We start from the raw sequence: 21,222 nt of genomic DNA, 5'->3' as shown, positions 1-21,222 counted from the left end.
TAGTCTCCCTGCTTGCGCACAGCTTCGGTACAGGTAGGGAGCCGGTATTGCTGTTCAGGACGTGCTGACAGGCGCATGCGTGAGCTGGGATTTGCCTATTGAGCGATATGTACTTACTCGCGAGTGTACTTAAAGTGAGCGTCCTTAAACCGGGGTATGCCTGTATAGCAACTGTAAATATTACTGTATGTTCATTTGCATGTCTTAGACAGGTCTGCAACCCTGTCTTTCCCCATTGTCACCCAGCATACAGCGCTTCCACTGCAGCAAGGGATTCTGGGAAATGACATGCAAATGAGCACTCAGTGCCACCTTTTGTCTCAAGCTCATATTACACAAGCCAATCCTCAAGCCACTGCATGCTGTTTTAAACACAGCTTTTAAACAGAGGCTGGAATGAGATGCAAAGCCATTAGACCCACTCACAGACATGTTTCAACCTTGATGGGTATCATCAGTGTGAGGCTGGTCTTAATGGCAAAGCAAGTTTGAGACTAGACTAGGTAATCACCACTGTCATTAAGGTTATGGTGGGTAAAAAAAGTGACAAAAACCCTCCACAGTAAAGCATAAAGCAACTGTAAATATTACTGTATGTTCATTTGCATGTCTTAGACAGGTCTGCAACCCTGTCTTTCCCCATTGTCACCCAGCATACAGCGCTTCCACTGCAGCAAGGGATTCTGGGAAATGACATGCAAATGAGCACACAGTGCAACTTTTTATCTCATGCTCACATTACATGAGCAACCCTTAGTCAATGCATGCTGCTTTAAACACAGCTTTTAAGCAAGGACTTGGGAGATGCAAAGTCAGTTAACCCACTCACAGACATGTTTCAACCTTGATGGGTCTCATCAGTGTGAGGTTGGTTTACTGACATTTGCTCAAATGTATCTTTGTAAACTATGTATCCATTGTCCTGAGTGTTGGAAGCAGTGAGCCTAGAAGATTCACATTAAAACTCTGGTGATGACAAAAATAGCAACATTGTGTGAAAACATGAAACCTCAATAAAGAGCTGTTATTTAAAAAAAAAAAAAAAAAACAGCTTGTGCCACTCAATACTGTGATGAGATATGATTATGAAATCAAATGAATGCCCTCAAAATATCATGCCTATAAAATAAATGCTAGGTCAGTCGTCCACTGTGCCCCACTGGTGCGTGAGACGATTGTCTTAGGTCAACCACATCTAGTATTTAGCAGAGACCTGACAAACTGCTGGGATTGAAATTCCTTTGGATGGCCTAGTCCCAGACGGGTACTCTGTGTTGCATGTTCCTAGGGAGAGTAAGAGATAGGGAAGGGGGGAGGGGAGGAGAAGAGAAGTAGCCGTGATATTTCAGTACAATCTTATATCTGTACCTCCCACCCTGGGCCCAGGGTCGTCTTGTGTATATGACCCTTCGCAGTACCATACATGAAGTTTTCCTGCCCCCTATGGACAGATCATAGGGTGATTCAGGTTCAGATTGGAGGCGCCCCACCACCCCTTAAACAGAGTGGTGGGCCCGAGGCAGCCTAGGAGGCTGCTTGATCCCATTAGATTTAGGGCTGCCTTTAGGAAGGACAGAGTGACAGTGGTTGAGAACTGGCCAGGATGCTGTCCGGACAGCCATAAATCTATGTCAACGGGGTGTGTGCGGTCTTCAGGGCCAACAAAGCTTACGTCGCCCTGAGGATCGACTCCGGAGTCCAGCGGAATGCATCAGGATGGTGAACAGTCTGGTTTATCCATTGTCCATCGTGGTTTGTTCAACTGAGAAGCGATATGCTGTCAATATAACTGGTCTACATCCTGTGTCAACTATGGCAAATAATTACTTCAAAAGGCTTCCGTCTTCTTGTCAATTGGGTGCTAAAATTAAGAAGGAGTCGTCTTCCAGAGGTATCGTAATGTTCTGTAAAGAGTTACTTTTTTCTGGAACTTCTAAACACATTTGTCTTCCTTTCCAGTTTCTCACTCATTATTGATTAAATCTAAGACGAATCTATGGACCAGACATTTTCTGGATTGTTTCTTCAAGTCACTTAATAGCTGTGGAAAAGATTACTTTAAATGTGTCAATTCCTTCTATACAAAAACATGAAGTTTATTCTTTAAGCTCACCTTCATCTGAAGATTCAGTTCAGTCAACATCAGAATCTACCAGAGGTCTCATTAAAATGCAGGAAATTGCATTATTGACAATTTAAAAGCTTTGTTCCTTGCTGCTACATAAGTGTCCATCATGGATGACAAACCACAAAAAAATTTTTTTTTAAAAATCTCCATCTCAGAAGGTACTTTTTCAAGCACGTCATCTTGCAGAGCTATGCACGCTATATGGCCTACCAACCCAAGCTGGACCCTACCTATGAACCAGAGGAACACTGACTCCTACTGGGAACGCAAGATTGGCCAAAAAGGATTTCCAGAGCCTCAGTCGGAAGGCGGACCTAGTCAGAGGTAGACAAGAAACACATTTCACAAGACCCACAAAAAAACAGCTCCAATGCTAGAAGTGACGAGGCAGCGGTTGAAGGGGAGGTGGGGACACGCAGAAATGTTGTGGGCAAAGTGAGCCTGGGAAATCCAACTACCCCTACGGACACAGGCCAATCCTCTTTTCTAATCCAATACAAAAGGGGGACAGGGTCTAGTGGCTGAAGGTCATCTAACTTGAAAACTCATACTGGTAGACAGAAAAGGGTACCTCTGAAAAAGGAGAATATACCCCCATGGTAGCAAGAATGCAACCATAAGGAGGAGTCTCAGGGGCAAACTGCTTCCCATGTATGAACCTTGTACTGCAGTACACCACTGGTGAAACACAAAATGTCCACCTCCAAGTTGTTAGGGCACACACAACAGAGGGTAGAGAAGGACTTATTTACACGGCACTGTTTATACGTCACCATTTAAAATCGCTGACCTGTGTCCTACCTCTAGCTGGGAGTGGCCTTAACCACAGAGGTGATGAACCGTCAGGGAGAGACACCAGAGAAAAACAAATCTATAGGGCTGTAGTATCATAGGTTGAAAATGTTGCAGAGTTGGTAGTATTGCGAGTAACCTAAACCTATTTCTTATGTTGATGCTGTGGCAAACCTTCTCAAAACTTGTTTCTACAGGAAGCAGTGAACACAAGTTGTCGGACAGGCTCAATTACCAGTAACAAGCGTACACCGCTTCCTGCTAGAAATAGGTGTCAGTGCATGCAATGTCTTGTATATAATGTATACCCTGTTCACTTATGTAACTGTGTATTGTAACCATGTATTTATTTGTCATCTTAACTCTGTGCCAAGGACATACTTGAAAACGAGAGATTACTCTCAATGTATTACTTCCTGGTAAAACATTTTATAAATAAATACATTTGCTAGCCCTGTTAGTTTTTCCATGTTGCATATAAATCCTAGCATGTTCTTGATTTTGGGAATGGAGGGAATACCGCTTGTTTCCAGACCGAAGCCAGTTCGCAATAACCTTTTATTGCCAACATAACTCTGTACCCAGCCAGGACATATGTAAAAATGAGAGGTAACTCTCAATGTATTATTACTTCCTGGTAAATCATTGTATAAATGAACCGTGTGTTACAGCGTTTCTGCAGGCTCATAGTTCATTACCGTTTCTGTTGGGTAGGTAGAGAGTTGTGTCCTTTTACAGGTCTCTATATAGCTGGCTGAAAAACAAATAACTCGAGTCCGTTTTCAAAAGCTGCTAAGGAATGTGCTCGTGCTGTTTAAGACGGCAGTGCAAATCTCATTTAAATCAAGGTTTTATTCATTCCCTTACTCGGTAATTCAGTTAAACGATGCTTCACTGTTATTTTCGTCTCCCTTTATATAAAGAATGCTATGAAACATGTTCCTTAAGACACAATATTGATCTGTCCCACTCTTTGGATAGTTAAAGGGTGTATGAAGGCAGCGGTACTAACAGTCAGATATGGCCAAACCAAAGTACCTTTATCTCAGAGAACCAGGAAGCCTATCCAAGTGCAGTAATGATTTGTGTAGCCTCCTATGCTTTCATAACCATGTTAAACCATTACCTGAGGGTGGAGGTGGATGTTTTTCAGCCTTCGTTGGACTAATTTTAGAGGTTGAAGATATCTGCTTCTCTCCAGAGTCCTTCCGGGCCTAAATAATTTGGATGCAAAAAAAAAAATTGTTTCATAAAGCAGAGATGCCTTAATAGGACTCCGAGACACACACACACACACACACACACACACACACACACACACACACACACAATATTTTGATAATTATATTACGAGTGCTTACAGCAATGTAAGGCTCATTTTAATGCCGTTATGGACTGCACCTTTATTACATATGTTTGCTTGAAAAGTCTTGTACGGAAGACAATTTAATCAAACCCTTCATCTCCCAATATATTTGGCTGTGACTGGAATCTCCCTTGAAGGCACACTACATCACTTAATGTGTAGTCGCCAAATGCTAGAAATATACAGATATATACGTACAGAGCAATTTCATGTTAAAACTTTAACATTAATATTTTTTTTCTTATTAATGCATCAGTAGGGCTATTGGAGTTGGGATGCAATCTGTTCAAATGCAATTATCAGAGAGGCTGTAGTTTCACTAAATCTTTAGTAATGGGAAAGAACACCTGTGAGCACATTGACATGTCTCAGACAGGTCGCCAAACCTGACTTACCCCATAATCACACTGCATACTGTGCTTCTACTGCCGCCAGTGCTTTGGTTAGTGACATGCAAGAGCACTCCTAGGAGCAGATTCATCGCGTGCACGGCTTCTGGCGTCAACTCCCACCGACGAATCGAGAATCGTGTGCCCCAACACGTGCCGGCACTTGATGAATCTGCCCCATAGTGCATCACTGATCGCTCAGGACTGTTAGAATTGGCTCATTGTGTGCTCCCCTATTGTTTGTTCTTTTGCTTGTTAGAATTGCCCCCCTGAAATGTTGATGTAGTGTGTTTTTGGTCCAGTTCATGAATAAGACACTCAGATTAATTGTGCCACTGAAAATACAATACAGGCGTACTACTATAAGCAGAGCAGAATATGCCAATTCTGAGGGTGTATGAAGAATATGCCAATTCTGAACAGTACCATTCAAATAAGTTTTGGGGGCACTCTGCGAATGCTCGAATTAAGGACTGTGACAGTTAAGACATTTATCGATGAGTGGGTGCTTTAAACTCACCTTCTTGTTCTTTGGTGCTTCATCCAACATTGCCAAAGTCCGGGCAAATTCCTCATCCTCGTGCATCTGTTTTTCCAGCTAAGAGAGGGCGCAAAAAATAAATAAATATATTATTTTATTTTTAACTCTGGGTAGGTACGTGCGTCAGACAGGAAATCCCTGATCCAGAGAGCTTACAATCGAAGTGGAATGTTGGGAAACTTGTAGAGACAGCAGGTGGGGGAATAAGTGCAGTAGATGACAGTGCTTGGCCACAATGGTTGGAAGGACAGTAGCCATTTTTCCAGCCTATTGGGATGCTTCATTTAAGAGGTGAATTTTCAGGTTTGTCTTGAAGGTGAGGAGAGAAGGTCCTTGACATATACAGAGTATGAGGGAGTTCCATGGGTAAGGTGCAGTGAGGGAAAGGGGTTTAAGGCAAGAGAGTGCTGTAGAGGAGAAAGTTGTGGAGAGGAGACCGTTCTGGGTACAGAGCTGGGGCATAGCGAGAGACTAAAGCAGATATGTAGGGAGGAGCAGATGAGTGGAAAGCCTTAAAAGAAGAGGAGAATTTTGTAGGCGTTCAACAATTTGATGGGAGGCCAGGAGAGGGATTTATAAAGGAGAAGACGAGCGGATACAGTTTTGGGGGGAAAGTGAAATTATACTAGCAGCTGAATTTTGGATTGATTGCAAGGGAGAAAGAGGCTTGTTTGCAGTATGTTACAATAATCCAGACGGGAGAGGATAAGGACATGCATTAGCATTTGAGGAGTAGATTGTCAGAGAAAAAGCTGTATCTTGACAATATTGAGGAAGAGGCGACAAATTTTGGCCATTTCACGAATGCGAATGGAGGAGGAAAAGTCACTCCTAGGTAACAGAATAAATGGTAGGACCGTTTACTGTAATGGAAATGGGTGGTATTAGGCCAGATTTAGGGAGAAATATGAGCTCTGTTTTAGACATATTAAGTTTAAGGTGGCAGAGCACCATCCATGAGGATATAGCCCAGAGGCAATCAAACTTGGGACTGGATTTCAGGAGTGGAAAGATATATATGGGCAACATCTGCATTGAGATGATATCTAAGGCCAAAAGAGTTGATGAGGTCACCAAGTGATAGTATGTAGAGAGAAAAGGAGAGGAACACCAATAGACAGATCAACATTGGACTCTGTAAAAAAATATTTGCACCTGGATTGAAAACTGGTTGAAGGATAGACAACAGTTTTCGTAAATGGAACTTTTTCAGGTTGGGCTAAAGTTGAGAGTGGAGTACCTCAAGGATCGGTACTGGGCCCCCTGCTTTTTAACTTGTTAATTAAAGACTTTGAGGTTGGCATAGAGAGCAAAATCTCCATCTTTGCTGATGACACTAAATTGAGTAAGGTAGTTGAATCAGAGCAAGATGTAATTTCTCTCCAGAAGGACTTGGATAGACAGGAAACTTGGGCAGGTAAATGGCAGATGAGGTTTAATACAGATAAATGTACGGTTATGCATTTTGGAAAAAAGAATAAACAGACAATTTACAATTTAAATGGGGATAAATTATGAGAATCCTTGATGGAGAAGGATTTATAGACAGCAGGCTTATAAATAGTGCCCAATGTCATGCAGTAGCTGCAAAGGCAAACAAGTTGTTATCTTGCAGTAAACAGGGAATGGATGGAAGGGAAGTAAAACACACACACGTTAGAAAGACCACACCTTAAAAATGTAGTACAGTTTTGGGCAACACTCCATAAAGACATTGTGGAACTAGAAAAAAATGCAAAGAAGAGCCACCAAATTAATAAAGGGGATGGAAAAATCTGAATTACGAGGAGAGGCTAGCTAAATTAGATTTGTTTACATTAGGGGAGGTGTCTAAGAGGGGATATGATAACTATATACATATAATCAGGGACAATAAAAGCTTTCAAAAGAACTATTCATACCCTGAATATGACTGAAAAACAAATAAAGAATGTTTGGGAGAAAAAAAACCAAAAAAAAAAAACCCCCGAACTATTCATCCCGAGAGCAGTACAAAGACACAGGTCATATATATTAAGGTTGGAGGAAAGGAAATTTCACCAGCAACAAAGTAAAGTGTTCTTTACAGTAAGGGCTGTTAAAATGTGGAATTCATTACCCATGGAGACTGTGATGGCAGATACAAAAGATCTCGTTAAAAAAAAAAGAAGAAGAAGAAAAGGTTGGACATCTTTTTAGAAAGGAAAGGTATACAGAGATATACCAAATAAGTAAACATGGGAAGGATGTTGATCCAGGAAGTAATCCTATTGCCAATATTTGGAGTCAGGAAATAATGTATTTTTCCCCTTCTCAGTCATCATTAGAAGATATTTCAGATGGTTTTTTGTTTGCCTTCCTCTGGATCTGGATATACTGTTAATACAAATATAGGATAAGTATGTCGTCTAAATTTAGCATAGGTTAAACTTGATGGACAAGTCTTTTTTCTACCTCATGTACTATGTAACAATGAAACTATGTAACATAAGACGAAGACATGTTAGCAACTGAGACAGAAAATATACGATGAGAGGTAAGATGAAAACCAGGCTTTGTTGCCGATACCATGAGAGTTTCGAATTTGCAGGAGAGTGAGCGACAGTATCAAACGCAGCAGAGATCGAGTAGGATTAGTACGGGAAAAGGCTCCTTGGAATTTAGCTTCATGTAGATCAGGGGGTGCGGAAACTTTTCCCCCTTCGCCCCGCTGCCTGCTCCCCCCCCTGCCGTCAAACGACACTGAGGGGTCATGTGTCATGTTGCCATGGCAATGTGACGGCGCACGTCGGGTTGCCACGGCAACGCATCACCCAACACCAAGGTAAGGAAATTTACACATGCCTCACGTGGTTCCCCGGCATTTAATTAAATGCCTTCAGGGAAGCGCAGGGGCCTCGGCAGCTGCTCCCCACCCCCCAGAACATCTAGCAGCCCCCACTTTAAGCACCCCTGATGTAGATCATTGACTAGTTTAGTAAGTACACACTCTGCTGAGTGAGCTGCACTAAATTCCGATTGTAACTGGTCCAGGAGAGAATGGGAATTAAGAAGGTTGATCATACAGGAGAACACGAGACGTTCTACCAATTTGGAGGGAAAAGGCAGGAGGGAGATAGAGGCACATAGGGTCTACGTTGTGTTTGAGAATAGGTGTGACCACTGCATGCGTAAAGGAAGGGGAAGTGCCAGAGGTCAGGGAGGAATTGAAGATGTGGGCGAGAGTGGGGACAAAGACAGAAGTAAGAGATCTGAGAAAGGTGTGAGGGGAGGGGATCGAGAGGGCATGTGATAGAGGGAGAACGGAAGATCAGCTTAGAAACTTCCAACTCTGAAACCGTATGTCACGGTTTTGCTGTACTTGCACAGAGCCTTCCTCTCCAACAACCCTTACAGACTTTTGATAATGACATGGTGAGCTCAGGATATTTAGAGGACCATAAAATATTTCACTTTGAATAACTTCCCAAAAAATTAAGCAATGCCTTGCTATTGTACAGTTATATTTGTTTGTGGAAGCCAATTAGACTGTTACGTTATTCTTGGCTGGCTACTTGGTATTTCAGGCCGATATTAAATCAGATCACAGATGGCATTAAATCAGATGGCAGCATTTCACAGCAGGCATTTGTCAACAAGTAATTGTATTGGATGGTGTAAATTACCATTTTAATATTTTAGGGATAAGCAATTGTTTTAAAATATTTAATAAACATTTTAAGGTACAAAAACATACCACTTTTAATGCACCTTATCCAATTAACATACCGTATGACATTTTTTTTGATCTATTAAACTGAAGTGGTAACCAGCCCAAAATACAATTTAAAAGTTACAATAAAATGCAGTGGAAAAAATAGCCGTTGATATTGGCTCACAAAAAACTGTGGTGTAAAATATAGGTGGGGTGATGGGGGGGAGGGGGGCGCACGAAGGTATAGAAATTAAATAAGAGTTTATACAACAATTTTTTATAGGGATAGATTAAGAAAACCACTTCTAGGACTATCTATATATCTATATCTATCTAATTTTTTTTTCAGAAGCCTACTTGTTCACATGGTGCTGAACTTTGGCCATGAACACACAGTTGGCGCCTATTACTGAATCATTTTAACAAATGCAGCACAATCTGACACACGCATTGAGAACAGAGCTGCTGAAATGACATTTTGCAATCAGAATAGCGTTGGAATTGTAAAGTGCCTCTGGCAAAGTCCCATCAAGATGTGGACGTGTTTCCCTTGGTTTTGCACTTGATCGTATGATTCACTGCTCTAAACTAGGACAGGTCTCATGGTAACATATTGTTGCCCTATTCTTATCTGCACAGAGGAAAGAGAACATATGGCCTTGTACACCGCTAACCTGTTTATTGTTATTAAACTTTATTCTAGGTTACAAATCACACCTTATCAGCCAGCATTAACAGGTTCCTCTCAGACTATTCGATTTCTAGGCGATCTATAAGTGTAGCTTAATGATTGCTGTAAGCATTGTTCTAAGGGGATAAACAATTGATCACGCAAAAGCAGATGGAAAGGTTCAACATTTGACAGCCGAAGCAGAAAGGATGAAGAAAAATAAATGCGGGTGACAAGTCTGAACACATTAAGCAGTATAATCCCCTATTGTTATTCAAGTTGTCTTTACTTCGCTTTTTCATTCTTATCACAGACTTCCCTGGGAAAGCTTCCAGTATTTTTTTTACATTTGAGACATTTCTATAAAATCGCTTTGCAGAAATGTATTCAAATGACCACCCCCGTCACCGACTAAAATCGCTTTATAACGAAGCCCTGATCACTGCTATAGCATTCTTTACTCCGTTAGGTATGAGCCCTAGCTAAACCCTGTCATCACAGCGATGGGCAACCTGATCTACTATAATGCACTTATCACAAACTCCACACTCACATGTACCCCCTTAACCTTGTTAAAATCTGAAGCATCATATTAGAAGATACAGAATTAAAATGAAAAAGTAGACATTTGTTACACAGGCTCAACGGGCCATTGGATACTTGGATGATGCACAGCCCTTAAACCTTAGGTTGCTAACCATTTAAAAATCAATAGAACAGATATAGCAAGGCCTTTCGTTTTTCAAAAACACATCCACAGTTCAACTTTTGTTTTATACATTCCACAAACAACTTAAGGATGCCGGACAACACGCAGGGTAAGCCAAAAGCTGGCCACTGCCGTCTATGCTCACATTTTAACTTCTGAAAAAGAAATCTTTAATTTGGTCACAAAAGCAGGAAATTGAATGACTTTCCGAGAAGGCCGAATCTGAATCAGGAAATCTGTGGTTAATGGCACTACATGTCAAATCTGTCTGTCCAGGTCTGCCGTTTGTAGCGATTGCAATGAATGTTACAAATAGAACACTTATTGACAAAGTTTGATGTTTCGTATACTATAATTTTATAAATCTGAGCGTGATTAGACTTTGAATTATTCCAAAGGGTCAATCCAAGCAATATCCTATGTGTTTGTTTTTTTAATAAATCAGTTCTGTAGTATTAGCTAAAACTTGCTACCCTTTTTTATTTTAAAAATCAGCTCAATGCCATTGTAATCAGTTTTAATATACGGAGAATCTTTTGATTTCTATAGCAGGTTTTAGCACACTTCCCAGCAGTGCAAGATATTTGTAACACTTTCCTGTTTGTGATAATCTTTGCCAATATTCCTAGCAGTTAGAGCTGTAAACTGTAACAATAGACAATGTTAACTTAGTAATATAAGAATACATTGTAGCTGCTGAGTTACACGGACTGAAGGCTTTATTTGAAACATTAAGGCAGCCATTTAGTGAACCCTGGGAAGCAGGATGTTCCTGATCAATCACAGGAGACCAATTTAAAATCGTCAGCTTAGGTAATTAGTTTTAAAAATCAAGGTAATTCAAAGGCTAAATAGAATTAAAAAAAGTTTTTTTTTCCAAAAGCTGCTTGGTTTGCGTCTTTAAGATCATATGAAATCACTCATCTAGATCATTGTTTCCCATGAGCAAAACCATTTTCTTGTCCCCTCGCCCCTCAAAATAGAAAAGTTATTAAAATATATATTTTTTAAAGGGTGAGAGTCACTGCAGAGCTTCCATTTGGTTTTCAAAAAAAAAGTGACATTTGCAGTATTGAGAATGGACGCTTACAGTAAGAACACGGTTGGAACAAAGAGGAGGGCAGGGATTTCAGGTGAAGGCGTGTGAGAGGGAAGACAGGCCAACGAGAGGAAGTGGGATCAGGGGAGAGATGGAGCCGGGAATAGGCGCAGGAGCTATTGTCACATAGAAATCTTTGACAAAACAGGTGAAGGGATGTGAGGGGGAAGACTGGCTAAGGAATGGGAGTGGGATCAGGTGTTTTATAAATGGAGCAGGAAAAGCCTCAGACAAGGGGGGAGTTGTTGTAGGTTGGGGGCTTGCAGCTCCATATTCAGTGGGCAACTCGAGATAACCACTTGGATGAGGTGAGCCATGTAACATTCTCCGAGTGGACTGTACTCACCTCTTTATCTTCTTCCAGCTGCAGTTGTTTAGCAATAGCCTCGTCATCCAGTGTGGAATCATCACTGCTCCCAGAGGGCTGTGACATGAAGGAAAAACAGGCGCAGAACCAAGTCAAGTCATCTCTTGTATCTCTGTTAACCATTTAAACGTCAGATGTTGCTCAAACGCTATTTTCATCCCACAAACCAAGTATCAGAAAAAGCATGTCACACAGTATTTCATATCTACACATGAATTAGAAATATTGCATATTTGTTAGCCAAGTACTGAAAGTGTTTGTACATAGTAAAGCAGGTATAAATGGTAATGTTTACTTTTTTGCCCAGTCTGTCAAGTTGACCAATTAATAATCAGACAGAAATGTGATATTACAGTTTTTGATCAATAGATTAACCCCTCACTCTGCATGCCCGTGCTCAGAATGGCAAAGAATGTGTGATTGTGGCCAGGGCAGAAGCCAAAGATGGCAGCCCCGTATAGTTATGCGACCAATTGATTCATGTCGATTACTGTATTTTAGATCTTATATTGCACTTCTGACAAGGATAGCGATTTCAAAAGGACATCCTGCCATTTACTATAGTCTGCTTTCAAAAATATATTGCAGAATTGTAAACATGCACAGCTCATCTTGGTGCTCTCCTTCATATCGTCGGGGTGCCCCATTTATTAATGTGCAACCCCAATGTTCATTTTTTATTAGAAGACAAAGTCAGTCGGCAAAATGTCTACGATTGAACAAATTATCAGTGGTTCACTCACAATTATACAGAATACTTAAAGAATAGAAATGGAAATAAATCACAATTGCCTTCAAAGCATATTTCACACATTAAACAAACTTACCGCTTTCCTTTTGCTTGCAACCAGCTTCTTGTCGGACCTGTTAATAGTGCTCGTCCCAAAGTAATCTGCCACGGATGTGGGCGTCCGTGTCACAGGCGTTGAAGGTTTGGCTTTTGCTTTGATAGGGACCTGCTGCTTTTCAGGGTGACTGGTCAAGGTTCCATTTTCCTTGGGTTTCTGAGGCTTCTTCTGAGCAAAGTCTTCTTCATCTTCAACAAATATTGCCATTATTGTAATACATCTTCAAATCACATAGCATAGACGTAAACATGTATGCAAAAGGAAAGGTGCCCTCTGAGGAGTCCTTAAACAAGACTACTTTCATTTTGTTTTTACAGGATTTCCCTAATCAAATCTCAGATTTAAATATGTATGTAGAAGAAAAATGTATTTCTATAAATAACGTGCTGGGTAAAACCAGAGCGTTCTAGCCAAAAAATACATTTACCATTATTAACTGTCATTCAAAAACCCCAAGCTCTGAAAAGAAATTGGATATAAATACACAGTGCAAACATTTTTAGTGGCAAGTTGCCGGGAAGCAATGCAGCAGTGATCTCAATGCAGCAGTGATCTCAATGTCGCAGAGATCTGCTTGCAGTTACACAGCAGTTTTTAGAGAATCTAAAAGGTTTGCAATTTTATTTATTATTTTAAAAATCCCAGAAAGTAAAAAAAATTAAAAAAAAAAAGTTAGCAAACATTTAGCCAGAAAACAAAAACAAAAAAAACCTAATTGATAATCTTACGGTACAGTATTATTGGAGGGGGGGGGGGGGGGGGGCTGGAGTAGATGCCAATTTGTGCAGACTTCCAATTTTTAGGTTCAACACTCGAAGATTTTAATCATATGCAATTATATACATTACAGAGCTTTTCGTTTATTACATTTTCAATGGCCTTTCATGATCAGATAATTTGGTTTGTAAATGTATACTTGAAAGCGACTAAACAAAGATCACAGAATATAGAGTACTGAGGACGGCTACCGTTATTACACATTAATTAGGACTCTGTGTCACCTGTGCGGAAGCTGGAATATCCTGAAAACCTGGCCTGTTTGGGGGGCTTGAGGACTGGAGTTGAGTACCCCTGTCCTAATGTCACAGGCCAGGCTCCTGATGACCGTTAAATTTCCGGTACATGGCAAAGACTTCTTCTGTTATTACCTCACCGATGGCATGCCATTACATTTATTTTTAATTAAGCTTTTCTATACCCAAAACAGCACCTACGAGATATCCTAAATGATGGTATTAGAGAAGATTCAGTAACTTCATGTACACGAGTAGTGGGAAGGGGAAAAAACACCCCGATGCTTCCTAGCACGTCTTGTACTTGAAACACGTCCTGATTGTATTTGCTTTGGTTGTAATCAATTATTTGAAGAGCTACCGTTCCGGGAAAATGTGATTTCACTAATTATTGCAAACAATTTTCTTTTTGGCAAAACAAAATGACGTCTGTCGGAAGCAGTGAGGGATAAAACACCTCAACACCGAACAAAAACAGACCTATTACGTCTGCCAATTTCTTTATGTGCATTATTTATGACATCTTAGTGACTCATAATTCAGACACTCGTAATGATTACCTCCGGCGTGAACACACATGCACTAAAAAAATTAAACATCCCACAAGTCGGCGTGACCCCCGCAGAGACGTATACGCGACGCTGCAGGCCTCTCATTTAGCACTGATCGATGGTTTCATGGAGATGCCCTTGCTCTCAAATCATATTTAATTGGTGCGTGCAGCAGCAAAGCACAGAGTTGTCTTGTCGAAGGACAGAGTAACGAAAATGAACGTTTCATGGCTATTATAGTCATATTATAGCCAGAACAAACGCTTTTGCTCTACTGACTTGAAATTAAAGGATTTAATAATCTGAAGTTTAAAAATATAATACATTATTTTATTCCTCTCGTCCATGACACTTTAACGCAAAAAAAGAACCTAAGAAAAATTAGGCGATACCTGAATTCTCCTCAAACGCCTTAGATCAGTATATCTTTTTTTAAATAAACGTCCTTACTTTGCCCATTCTAGATTACCTTTTAGAATACTGGGGTTTCGATAGCACTGGGCGGTCAGAACAATTGGCCCCATGAAAACAAGTGTCTATGACGTACCAAGTATGTCATAAGGTACAAAGTGTAGTGCAAAATAGACAGGGGGGGGGGGGGGGCTCTGTCCGGGCTGTGCACAAGCCAGGGAACCACGAGGACTGCCATACGAAGACTGAAGGGGGCGAGGATGGCTGAAACCGACACCACGCAGACTCCGCATTACCAAAGGAGAAGTGGGAGACGTGGAAGAGCTGGATCGAGGTGGACAAAGACAATGCTGGAAAGCTATTCACAAATGCCCAGGTGAATTAGTGGTTTGTGAGTGCATCCTGTTTTAATCATCTATTGTTATTACATTTTCTTAGGCTGCGTGCCTTTTTCTCTACTTTTTTCCCCCAAGATATTCTTACTGGATGATGTGAAGTGTATACACTGCTGTACGCCAGTAGGATCTAGTCACATGTAAGTGTGTGCTATTTAAACCTAGTGTATGGTATATATCTGGTCATATCTTTATTATACCATTGAGTTTGTTGTTTTTTTTCTTCTTTTTTCCCCATCTTATACGCCTGGGATGACAACTCGAGTCTACACGCTGGAGGACGATTTCTTTTTTCTACAAGCTGTTTCTGGAGGGATTGGAATTGCCTCCTTGGACTCTAGCAGTGGTACTCTAAGTACACTATAAATGTTTATATCTTTAATATTGTATTTGTATTTATTGTTATATACTACGTTAGGTCCTGGTATATTGGTTGGCCCTACTTCCCATCTCCTTTTAACACATACACACACACACACAGTAAAGTGGAAGTGTTGACATGACATGTAGTGTGGGAGATTGCTCAGCACAGGTTCTAGTTTGGAATTCAGTGGCCTGGGCCACTCCAATAGTCAGCCAAATGGCAGACTCCCTTCGGCTGCTCCCCTGTCCAGGTTCATGGTTTGGTGAAGTGAGAGAGCCCTTTAGGTGGGATGCGGTGCAGCTGGTTTGGGGGTCGGAGCGCAGCACAGGGCAGTAACATTCATGGCTGGCAAGGCTAACGAATCGGGAGAGAGAGGCAAGAGAGAGTGGGAGGGGACACTCCCCTAGGTGAAAGTGAAACTGATTTTGTGCTTCCAATTAACAAAAAGGCATAAAGTAAGATTTCCATTAAAGTATATTCTGCACCTTAGTTTGTGCTTTGCATTAAACTTTATGGGCCAGTTTACTTTTTGCCTAGTATTCAACTATATGGCTACCACACAATGACGGGAAGAGAAAAGGAACACAAAATGCATAGGAAAATGTATCAACTTAGTTTGTGCTTTCGGTTATACTCCTCTAGCTAGTTTACGTTGGTCCATCTTGGTTAAATGAATTAACAAAGGCAACTATATTGAAATGTATGGTACACTTAATTTGTACATTATACATTAATCGAAAGGCTGGCTCCATTTGTGCCTATTATTGTATTATACATTAAACAAACAACCAATGGCCAATGTTGATGTGGAGGGGCGTTGACTGGAAACCCGTTACACTATCTTAAGGCTGAGTCCATGGTAACTGCAGCCGTGCAGGCGCGCTGAGGCTGAGGGAAAGCGGGTACTTTCCCTTGCCTTAGTTCGCGCGTCGTCCGGGGGCAAGCCAGTGACATCACGGAGCTGGTTCGCCCTCATTGGGCGAACCGCCCACGTGACCGGCCCTGCGCTCCCATGAGCGCCAAAACGAGCCCCTGCTAAAGCTGCTCACTGACAAGCGTCAGCTCGCCTCAGCACTGACCATGGACTCAGCCTAAGGCAGAAGCCTACTCCCGTGTTATAGAACAGTCCTCAAACTGTAGTAATTCTACAGTACAGGTTCCCTCGCTTACGGACGTCCCGGTTTCCGACGGATGCATTATACAACGCCAGACCCACTTTACCGACAGTAACCGCCGCAAATTAAAGCTGCAGTTCAGTTTTTTTTTTTGTTTTTTTTTCATTTATTTTTTAACTTCAATAGTTTGTGTGCAATCTCTAATTACCTAAAGAACTGTATAGCGGCAGGTCAATTCGTTCTCCATGTATTGATAGGTCGAAATTTGGTGACATAATTAGTGAAGGGATCTGTTTATATTCTGTTTGTCTGTCAGTGGAAGCTCATGAATATTCATGAGCAATCCTGCACTGACATGTGCTAGAGGGAGGGCAGGGCTGACAAAGGGGTGTGCCAGAGCTTGTGACAGGACATGAAGGGGCAGTGCCTTAGCAAATGGCTGTTAAAATAGAATACAAGAAAATTGGTCTTTAAAAGTTGTTTTTTTAAAAACAGACAATGCTAAAAGTATTTTTTCTTACTACAGAACTGATTTATTAAAAAAAACACACATGCAGGATATTGACTGAACTGCAGCTTTAACATGGGACCCCCAATCCGACGGTCTGTTAACCGACGGCGGTTACCGGGACGCACTGTCGGAAAAGCGAGGACCGCCTCTACTTTTGAAGTGAAACTTCATTGTGCACACCTACCACATGAGAAAAATTCCCTGGCAGTAAATGCTCTGCATGGTGACGGAAGTGACGTCACTGCTGGCAGAAGAGGCCATCAGCGACATCAGCGATGCAGTCACTGGAGAGGACGTGTCCGCAACTCCGCCCGGGGGGGGAGAGAGAGGGGGCTGCACCGGGCCGGGGGACTCAGACAGGGACAGCTCGTCCTCCCTGTCCAGTGAAGAGGAAGGGGGCGGGTCTGGATCCAGATGCTGAACACACACACCTTCGCCGGACGAAGGAGAGGGGGGGGGGGGTTTGCTCCGGCTCTGCACGCCTGCGCAGAAGGCACCAGCAGCAGGACACGGAGACCACACACACAATTCACAGATACTATAAATATAGAAGTGCAAATAGCTAAAACACGCGTTCTAAGTCAAACTTCTTTGTGTTTTGGCACTGAAATTGTGTTTTGATTTTTTTTTATTAAAAACATCACCATCACAAATACAATTTCTGTGACAAAAGTAAGAAGTTTCACTTAAAATGCGTGTGCTTGGCACACACACACACACACACACACACACACACACACACACACATAGTACTACTATAAAAATCACCCAGCTCAGAAGCAAACATTCAAGAATATTAAGATATTTACAAAATCTACATAGATGTAGCAGGAACTAGAAAAAAATATTTCTTAAATAAATTAATACAGAAATATTGCTACAAAATAAATAATAAAAAAAACAAATAAAAAAAGGGCCAAAAAGGCATTTCATACAGGACTATGCTCTAAAATAATTAATCAAATACTGTAAAAAACAAAACATGTAACCAGATTAATTTTGTTTAAAAGCGCTGCATACATGAAACCAGGCAGCTATGCAAGAGCATGCAGGAAGGTTGTAATATTTAGCCAGGAGATTTTTTTATTTTTTTTTAATCATTATGATACTATAATGTAGCCGTTAAATTAAATAAAAATCATGAGTTGCCTTTAGCAAGTTGAATTAATAAGAGTAACCAATAAAACCTGAATTATCTACAAATTGTGCCAGATTAATGAGAAAAAGTACAACACAGATTCCATGATGGAACAGACCTGGTAATAAAATCTACAAGTGTATAACATACCCTCTCCGCATGTATTTATCCAGAGAAAGACAGTAATTTAGAGCATAAGTGGGTTATCCGTTAACCCTGAATAGTTACAGAAACAAATACATTTATCATATTAATCTTATTATGGTGTTTCTTTGGTCTTGGAAAAACTCCCATGAAGAATATAGCCAACATTTCAAGTAAACATTTACCAAACTCACTTTCACATTAGTTTAAATTATTTTAACAAAGTAAAAAGGTTTCTCTCACTATGCACACACAAAAAAAAAATGCTGGTTTTGAATCAAATGCTAACCCAGTTAGCAGGCCACAAAACAAAAAAGCAATGTCACATCACCCAAGGTCATCTCACTCAAACAAAGCACAAGGTCCCCCACTTCATTTAACAGCAAAGAGTAAATATGTTAGATGACCATACAACAAAACACTTGGATCACTCCCAACAAACCACTCTACTTCGCCAAGCACCGGTTTGAAACTGCACCCACGAGGACATGTTATGCAACACACACACACACACACACACACACACACACACTTCGAGAATGCCTAAGATTCCCAACGTATAACAAACAGATGGAGTATGTCTTCCGTACCTCTGCTATTCATTTGTTTTAGGAGTTGGCAAATATTCCCATCTTCATTATTTATTTTACTACTACTGCAAAAAAAAAAAAAAAAATGAAGTCTACCTTATATTGCTTCCTACAATTTATATATATTCAAAGCGTCATTTTCAAGATAAGATTAACACTTCACAAATAAAAGAAAAATAAACCTCTACCTCTATATTGCCAATTATCTTTACTGAAACAGAAACTCTGGGGAAATGGGGCAGGGGAAGGAGAGAAATATCCTTTGGATGGGGGCACTCCTAAAATTACCCACATTTGAACTTGTGAGCCAACGCTAACAATAAGCTTCCCAGCTAAGGTCTCACTTTGTACAGTTAACCAGTATCCCTAGAACCACCAAAGATGAAACTAGTTAATGATGGGTACAGTTTTTGACTCCAATATCTGGATGTATAGGATATTGGTGAGATCACATAAAAATAATTTTAATACATCAAATAATTGTTGCACTCAAACCTTAAAAAAAACTATTAACAATGCGAGGGTGACAGTAAGGTGTAACACGGCTAATACAAACACTAATGACCGTGAATGTATATGGAATCCTCAATTCAAACGTAACTGGCTAAATGCCAATCGAGGTAATGTCTAGAAATCCACTCACAGGCAGAGAAGAGAGACCTTGATATTCCTGTTGCTATTACCTCTAAATGCCTAATACTAGTAGGTACTAATAATACGTGAACCTATCTATGGCTTAGTAATACTAAAAGTATATCACAAAACTATCCCTAAGTCTCTTCAAGTAGATTACACAGTAGTTGCAAAAAAGTATCCTTTAGAATGATGATACATTTCTCTACCCTGGACAATAAAGTGTCAGAACTGGCAAAGGTGAAAAACCAACAACTGGCCAGTCTGTGCCTATTGCAAATACAGAGCATAAGGCCCGGGCCATAGAGGGGTGAGGAGTTCCGAGCTGCGCTGACACTGAGGCTCGCCTGCTGAAATCTGCGCGATTTCATGCCCAAGCGGGCGCGATCGGAGGCGGGGAAAACCGAGGGAGGCGGGGCAGTGACGTCGCTGGGCTAATCGCCCGCGACGCACAGACGTCGACCTCATGGCGCCGACGTCACGGCACAGTGACGTTGACGCAGATCCGTGCTGAATGGATGTTTTCAGCCGACAGTGCGCTGAAAAACAGCTTGGTGCTCGGCTGAAAACTCCAGCGCCTCAGCACGCATGCGGACGCTCGCGTGAGCCCCCTCTAAAGGCATCCTCATTGAGGATGCAGGGGCTCAGCGCGGAGCATCCGCACGGCTCAGCACAGCCTAAGGCACTAATTCAAGCTTTTATATATTGGAGTCCAAAACTGTACCCATCATTAACTAGATTCATCTTTGGTGGTTCTAGGGATCCTGGTTAACTGTACAAAGTGAGACCTTAGCTGGGGCGCTTATTGTTAGCTCACCAGTACAAATGTGGGTAATTTTAGGAGTGCCCCCATCCAAAGGATATTGCTCTCCTTCCCCTGCCCCATTTCCCCAGAGTTGCTGTTATCATTCAGCTTTCCTAGTAAGCATATATATCCTGGGCGAGCACCCGACAGGTAGGGTGAGCACCCGACAGGTAGGGCGAGCACCCGACAGGTAGGGCGAGCACCCGACAGGTAGAGCGAGCTTCCTTTATTTATCTCTTTACGGAAACCCTTGTCATTTGGTAGATGACTTCATACACACTGGGGGAGGTTTAATAAATCATTTGAATAATTTGGGATTCTAAACGTTGACACCCTCACTGCTGTGTAACAGGTAATGTGCTCGCTACACACAGATTTAGGAACCCCCCTTACATGTTAGATCAGGTGTGCGCAAACTGTGGTGCGCAGCGGTTACAGAGGCCCCGCGCTCTTCCCCATGGCATCTAAATTAAATGCTGGGGGACTGCGCAAGGCCTCTGTAACTCACTTACCTTGATTCAGCCAGCTTTGGGCAACACGTCACCATGGCAACGCAGCGTCAAATAACGTCGCGGTGACACGTGACATCACATGACCCCACGCCGGCAAAGGTAAGGGGGGCCCAAGCACAGGGGGAGAGCAGGCCGGGGGGCGCAGCGCCAAAAGTTGCGCACCCCTGTGTTAGATCATGAGTGACTGCACAGCAGTAACCTAATGCAAGTTGGGAGAAGGGTCCACAAAAAAAGACCACTATGGACGTGGCGATAGTCATCAGCGGAGTTACTATACAACTGGTTGCCTGAACACAAGTGTAAATCATATATGGACAAAGTTCTGCATTACTGCTTTTAAAATAATTGAACCTTATACATAACACATGCATAATTCATTTTACTTATAGTACGGACAAAAAAAAAAAGGAAAAAGAAAATTAATGCCCTCTATACAGCTAATCCTTTATCCTGTGATA

At 41.5% G+C, this 21,222-nt stretch overlaps 1 protein-coding gene across 2 annotated transcripts in view; it reads right to left on the bottom strand.

The window, feature by feature from the left end:
* The window catches only part of RFC1 (replication factor C subunit 1), a 93,916-nt gene that overhangs the window by 25,102 nt on the left and 47,592 nt on the right, over positions 1-21,222 (bottom strand). For both annotated transcript variants that reach the window (XM_075567863.1, XM_075567864.1), the window contains 4 exons: positions 12,562-12,770; positions 11,714-11,791; positions 5,196-5,273; positions 4,047-4,134 (listed from right to left, as the gene is read on the bottom strand). In XM_075567863.1, coding sequence (XP_075423978.1) covers positions 4,047-4,134; positions 5,196-5,273; positions 11,714-11,791; positions 12,562-12,770 — 453 coding nt within the window. The remainder of the gene's footprint in view (positions 1-4,046; positions 4,135-5,195; positions 5,274-11,713; positions 11,792-12,561; positions 12,771-21,222) is intronic.

This window comes from Ascaphus truei, chromosome 1 (assembly GCF_040206685.1).
Source record: "Ascaphus truei isolate aAscTru1 chromosome 1, aAscTru1.hap1, whole genome shotgun sequence".
Taxonomy (NCBI): domain Eukaryota; kingdom Metazoa; phylum Chordata; class Amphibia; order Anura; family Ascaphidae; genus Ascaphus; species Ascaphus truei.
This window is presented reverse-complemented; position numbering and strand designations above follow the sequence as displayed.